Below are 6,163 nucleotides of genomic sequence, written 5' to 3'. Positions count from 1 at the left end.
CGGCGCGCGCTGGACCTGCTGCCTCCAGGCGGAGCTCTCAGGTGAGGGGGCGGGGCGGGCTCAGGCTCCGCCCACCCCACCTGTCAATCAGCTGTCTGGGCTCGCTGAGCAGCATCACCTCTCTATGCCTCAGGCTCCTCAAGGGCGGAATGCGGTTGGTAACAGGCCTCCCTCCTACGGTTTTGTGAGGATTAAATGTGGGGTACGATCCTGTAAGCACCCACTTCGCACCAGGCATCTAGTGGTTCACAGACAGGCATCAGGCCTGCTCTCAGGGTAGACAAGCGAATAACCAGGCACTTGTAACACAGCTTCCTAAGTGCCAAGACGGGGCTTTGGGGACTCCAGAGGACGGGCAGGAGATCAAGGAGGGCTTCCTGGAGGAGGTGCTGCTTAGATGTGACCTGAGAAGAGTAGGAGTGGAGCAGCGAAGCTGGGTTCAGGGATGGGGTATGGAAGGATGTTACAGGCAAGCAGAGGCCTGGACTGGAGGCAGAGAGGGCAGGAAGGTTAAAAGGCTCCGTGTGGCTGGTGCCTAGACCGTGGGAGGCTGGAGAGAGGTGAGGCCACTGCTCTGCTGGGTGAGGGTGGAGGCAGAGGGGCTTGAAGTAGAGGTGGAAGGGGCAGGGCTTGGTGACAGCCTGCCTTGGGGGCTAATGTGGGGGGGGGATGAGAGGGGTTATGGATGATGTCGTGTCCCCTTAGCTGCCGGATGCAGCCACACACACTCGGCCGTCACCCTGGGAGACTGGAGTGACCCGCTGGATCCCGATGCTGAGACGCAGATGGTGTATCGGCAGCTGCTCCTGGGGCGGGACCAGCTCAGGTGGGTGCCCCCCTCCCCATCCCACTGCACCCCCAGGACCAGCTGGGCCAGGTGCCCACTGAGGCCTCCCCTCCTCATCTAGTCATTCATTCCATGCGCATCAGCTGAGGGTGGGGTAGGGGGGTCAAGCTAGAGGTGAGGGTGGGGAAGCACCCTCAGGCGGACCCTCATCCCTGGATCTTAGCATCTTCTAGTACCTGGGGCTCCAGAGACCGTGGCTGTGCCCCTTCCCCTTCCTGGCCTCAGGGCATTGTTATCCAGCGACAGACATTTGTTCTAACTCATTGCAGAGTGGGTGCTGAAGCTGGCCTGCGTGGGTTCAAATCCTGGCCTGGCCACGTGCTGGCTGTGTGGTCTTGGGCAGGTTGCTTACCTTCTCTGTACCTTAGTTTCCTCTTTTGGAAACCAGGGTTAGTAACAGTACCCACCTCATGGGGTTGTCCTGAGGATCAAATGAGCTAATACAGGTAGAGCCCTGTGTAGGTGCCGGGTAGCTTTCGATAAATGGTAACTATCGTGATGCTGTGCAGCCTTAGGCAGGGTATTTACCTCTCTGTGCCTCAGTGACCAAACAGTAAACGGAGGTAATAGGAAGCACTTACCTCAGATCCTTTTTTGTGGTAATTGAATAAGTTAATCCATCGAAGGGCCGAGAACAGTATCTGGGACTCTATAGACCAGTGGTTCTCAACCTTACGGCCCTTTAAATACAGTTCCTCATGTTGTAACCTAAACATAAAATTATTTTCGTTGCTACTTCATAACTGTCACATTGCTACTGTTATGAATCGTCATGTAAATATCTGATATGCAGGATGGTCTTAGGCGACCCCTGTGAAAGGGTCGTTTGACCGCCAAAGGGGTCGCGACCCACAGGTTGAGAACCGCTGCCGTAGACACTGGCTGTGATGAGGATGTGGGTGGTGCTGGTTAGTGACAACCTGAATGTCTCCTGCAACCAGCAGAGAAGCCCTCAGGCAGGGCTCAGCCTTGTCTTTCTCCCTCTCAATTTCTAGGATGAAATTCCTGGAGGATTTCAACATGGATTCAAGTCCGGAGGCAGACATGGAGGACTCCGGTGTCATGGAAGGTAAGGGTCAAGTTAAGGCGGTCCCTTTCCTTGGCCCGCTCTGACACCTCCCACAACCTGCAAGTACATCCCTCACACCTCCAAGGTCCTCTCCTGTATCCACCAGCAGGCCCAAGGCTGTGTGTGTGGGTTCTAGTCCCTTTAAGGATTCTCACGGCACCAGGCAAATCTGGAGCCCGAGAAGGCCACTGGTTGTGGATTCTGGCAGCCTGCCCTGACCTGGCTAAGCCCCTGGGGCCCCCTTGCCTCCCTCCCAGGGGCCTGTCCCGATGCCCTGGCTGGGCAGAGAGAAGCAGCTTCCCGCCTGCTGGAGGTGCTGGAGGACCTGGATCGAGCCCATGAGGAGTTCCAGCAGCAGGAGCAGAGGAAGGCGGTCTCGGGTCCCCGCGGGCCCTGAGGAAATGCTACAGGCAGCCTGGGGGAAGAATGAGGAGCCACTGGGCCCGTCTCCGCGCACCCTGGCCCAGGAGTCTCCTTGCGACTGTCCTGTACCTTCTTCGTCGATGCTGAGGCTTCTGGAGACCTCCCAGTCCCGTGTGCTCTAAGCCCAAAGCCTGGCGCATGGAGGCAGGGGCCAGCCTCCCACGGAAGGAGTCTCACTCTCTGAGTTGACGGGGTTGAGGCAGACTGGAGTGGCTGGGATAAGGAACCTGACTCATTTGGCTCAGCCTGAGGTCTCTGCTTCTTGGGACCGGCCTGTACCCACCCCACTGAGGCTGCTGGATACAGCTGTACCTGAATCCCTCATGCCCATGTGGCCTTGTTGCCCCAGGCAAGCACTAAACGGGCTCAGCCCTTCCTGTTTTCACGTCTGCCAATCACTGTACCCGCACTGATCCTCCTGAGCCGTGCCCTGGGTGGACGGCCCTAACCACAAGCTTCCAGAATCAGGTGCCTGAGGAAGAACAGGCTGGGAGCGCAATGTGCAAGGCCCAGACAGACCCTGGGAGTCTGGGACACCTTCAGCCAGGCTCCTTTCCCCCTTTGAGCCTCAGTTTACCCTGTATAAAACGAGGAGGGAGTGACCTAGAAATAGCCCAGGAACCAGGGAGTTTCTCAGAGTGTGGCCCCAAGCCTCCCCTTCCCCTGGGGTGTCTGCTAGAAATGCAGCTCCCTGGGCTGCGCCGGGATCTTCTGCATCACAACCTGAAGGAGTGTGGGTGGGAGGAGTCAGGATTCTTAACAAGCTGCTCAGGTGACCTGGATGATCATGGGATTTGAGGATCAGGGGGCTGGGCGATTTTACCTATTAGAGTTTGGGGTGAGAGCCTGTTGAGAATGAATCCCAGAGGACAAAATGTTTGGAAACACCCAACGGGCAGACCTGGTAGGGCCTCCAAAGACTCTGGTTTTGTGTGACTATAGGGTGGGACAGAACCTACCTGAATTGGGAGGTGGAGCAGGATGCGGCGCTATCCCATGTGTGGCCAGCAGGGGTCGCTTGGAGCCGCAGCACCCGCAACAGCCACCTGGGCATTTCCGGCTTTTGCAAACGCCGATCAGAAGCTTGTTGCAGATCCTGGGATTGGCTCTTCCCTCGGTAGACAGAACCTGGCCCTCCTTCTCCAGGGCAGAGACGGGGGTCCTGAGGTACCCAGGAGCTGGTCGTGCGTCTCCCAGCTTTCTCCCATACTTTCCCAGAGCCTCTGAGCTCCCAGCGAGCCCCCTTCCTAGTAATTGTACCAGGGAGCACTGTGTGCATGGCTTGGTGCCCCTGCCAGAGAACAAACCTTAATCTCTGTCCTCTTGGGTAGCTGCCTCTGCCACCATCACACCCTCTGCCCCCGGACAAGAGAATTATGGGGTCCCTGCCTCGCCAGCTGCCCAAGGCCAAGAGGGGCAACGTTCTTAGGGTCGTCACAGAGCTGCCCCCCGCCCTCCTTCCTTGGCAGGAAAAGACAGGGCGAGGAGGAGAAAGACCGTTTATTTCTCCACCCACAGTGGGACTGGTAGGTTTTCAAAAGAGCGATCACTGGCGTCCCTTTAATTCTTGGCTGACATCCACCGTGGCAGCCAATCAACAGAGGCGGAGCTGGTGAGTTGCCTGGGCAACAGGCCCCTGGTTGGTCGAGACCATCAGCCACCCCACTGCCCACTTCCAAGTGAGGGAAATGGACGCTCTGCTCTCCGGTCTGCTTTTGCAGATCCGCTGGCTTAAGCCAGGCCTCCTCGCCTCGCTCCCGAAGCCAGAAGCGCCGGCCTTTGGGTCTCGACATTGGAAACGACTTGGTGGAGAGGATGGGGTGGGAGGAAAGGAGAACAGCGCCTTTATCTGGGACAGACCTAGGCCTGGGGAGGGGAGGGGAGGCGGCGGAGGAGGAGGTCAGGGTCCCAGAGGATGAGGAGACACGAGCACAGATGATACCTCTAGGCCCCCTCTCTCTGGCCGGCCCCTTTGCAGACCCGCTCAGGGCAGAGATGGTGACAGTGACACAGACGGGGTCAGCGGAGCTCCCCAAGAGTCCCCTTCTCCCCCAGGAGCCCCAGCAGGTCCCTACGTGCTTGACCTGAATCCTCCTGCTGGCAGACAAGCTTGTACGGACGGAGGCGACAGACACACACGGGATCCACATGGAGTGTCACAGGGGTCTTCTGTCTCTTCCCCCCCAGACTGGGGGCAAGTAGAGGCACGTGGGTGTGCGTGCATGTGTTCAACAGGACACTGTTTGTGTGAGGGGTGGGAGGGAGGTCGCTGTGGTCTCTGGTGCTCTCCCTGCGACCCTCCCAGAGTCGGAGCTGGCCGGCCTGCCGTCTTCCCATCGTTCCCAGTGGCCACCAGCCAAACGTCCAGAGCGCTTCCGGCTTCTTCCACAGGCTCCTCCCCAGCCCTGAACCTGGGCCACCGGGAGGTCAGACCTGGTGGAGGGAGGCCTGTGCTGGGCCAGGGGCGAAGCAGGAGGGACGGTGGGCAGCCTGGGGCCTCAGGCTTTGGCCGTGGCCTCCGACACGCCCTGGGCGGTGAGCTCGGCCAGCACGTTGTCTAGGTAGCTCGCGTCTGGGTAGCCATGGCCCGTGAGGTTGGATCCGAACTCGGTCTTGTGGTGGATCTCGTTCCACACCACGGTGTCCGACTCGCCCGTGGTGTTGGAGGTGCCGATGGTGAAGATGAGCCTCCGCTCCCAGGCGGTGATGAGCAGTCGCAACACCTGCAGAGCCGGGCGGTGGGCGGGGTCAGAGGCAGCCCCGCCCACAGCCCCCTCCAGCCCCGCCTCCCCTCCCTGCCACACTGTGGCTCCATGAGGCCCCCTGAGCCCAGCAGGAGGCCCTCTGGCTGCTGGGTTTGGCCGGTTCCTTCCCTGGACAGACTCGTTCCAAGTTATCTGCCTGTGTTTTCTGGGGGTGAGGGGAGGGTCTGAAAGCGATGGCCCTCTGCAGCTTGGTTTGGACCCCACACTATGTGACTTCGTTTGCAATTTTTAAAAACGTGCAGATTTTTAAATGCATGAAAAATCAGCATTTCTGGCTTCTCTCGAAAAACAATAAGTAGAAGCAGACACAACACCTATAATGTGGTGGTGAAAAGCCTGGACTGCTTGGGTTCAAATACAGGCTCCACCACTTACTGGCTGTGTGACCTTGGGCAAGTTACTTGCCCTCTCTGAGGCTGTTTCTTTATCCGTAACATGCAGCCTAGACCTTGACCTCAGCAGTGCCTGGCAGGGCTAGACGCACACTAGGTGGTCCCGGCCCCTCTGGTGTGGGGAGGAATGGGAGAGCAAGCCCTGGCCCACAGCCCTGCAGCCTCAGGACACCCACCTTCCGGCCCTTCTCGTTGTTGGGCAGATAGCAGTGGCGCGGGAAGCCTCTGGCGGTGAACTTCTTGCCTGGGTTGGGGTGCTCAGGGCCCTGCGGAAAGGAGCAGCCGGGGCTGGAACCACAGACAGGAGTGGAGGGGGGGCTCTGGAGGGGTTGAAGGAGTTGGGGTCAGGAGTCCGAGGGGGCTCACCTGGATGCCTGTGGGGATGTCATAGACAATGCGGATGGTCTGGGTGTCCGCGAAGCCAGGCAGCGAGTGGGGGATGAGGTGGAACTCCATCTTCCCAGGAGGCTGAGTGCCCGTCTTCTCCCCGTAGATGGCCTTGCAGGTGGGGCACTGCAGGCTGCCGTCCTGCAGCAGGGGAGGCTGGGGTGAGGTCCCCGGAGGCCCCAGCTCCACGGGGCTCCCTCGCCAGCCCCCACGCACGGTCCCCCAGCCCACCTTGTTGCCGTTGGAGTACATGGCCACCAGGCACAGCAGGTGGTACATG

At 59.4% G+C, this 6,163-nt stretch overlaps 2 protein-coding genes across 2 annotated transcripts in view; one reads left to right on the top strand and one right to left on the bottom strand.

The window, feature by feature from the left end:
* Positions 1-2,720, top strand: part of RASAL1 (RAS protein activator like 1 (GAP1 like)) — a 23,690-nt gene extending 20,970 nt beyond the window's left edge. The window contains exons 17-20 of the mRNA XM_015567279.1: positions 2-41; positions 706-826; positions 1,843-1,916; positions 2,174-2,720. Coding sequence (XP_015422765.1) covers positions 2-41; positions 706-826; positions 1,843-1,916; positions 2,174-2,313 — 375 coding nt within the window. The 3' untranslated portion in view covers positions 2,314-2,720. The remainder of the gene's footprint in view (position 1; positions 42-705; positions 827-1,842; positions 1,917-2,173) is intronic.
* Positions 2,721-3,821: 1,101 nt separating this feature from the next.
* The window catches only part of DTX1 (deltex 1, E3 ubiquitin ligase), a 30,062-nt gene continuing 27,720 nt past the window's right edge, over positions 3,822-6,163 (bottom strand). The window contains exons 7-10 of the mRNA XM_015567278.1: positions 6,115-6,163; positions 5,863-6,024; positions 5,673-5,762; positions 3,822-5,062 (exon numbers count right to left, since the gene is read on the bottom strand). The exon at positions 6,115-6,163 is cut by the window's right edge and continues 8 nt beyond it. Coding sequence (XP_015422764.1) covers positions 4,838-5,062; positions 5,673-5,762; positions 5,863-6,024; positions 6,115-6,163 — 526 coding nt within the window. The 3' untranslated portion in view covers positions 3,822-4,837. The remainder of the gene's footprint in view (positions 5,063-5,672; positions 5,763-5,862; positions 6,025-6,114) is intronic.

This window comes from Myotis davidii, unplaced genomic scaffold (assembly GCF_000327345.1).
Source record: "Myotis davidii unplaced genomic scaffold, ASM32734v1 scaffold223, whole genome shotgun sequence".
Classification (NCBI taxonomy): Eukaryota; Metazoa; Chordata; class Mammalia; order Chiroptera; family Vespertilionidae; genus Myotis; species Myotis davidii.
Note: the sequence above shows the minus strand (reverse complement) of the source record. Positions and strands in the feature narration are given on the sequence as shown.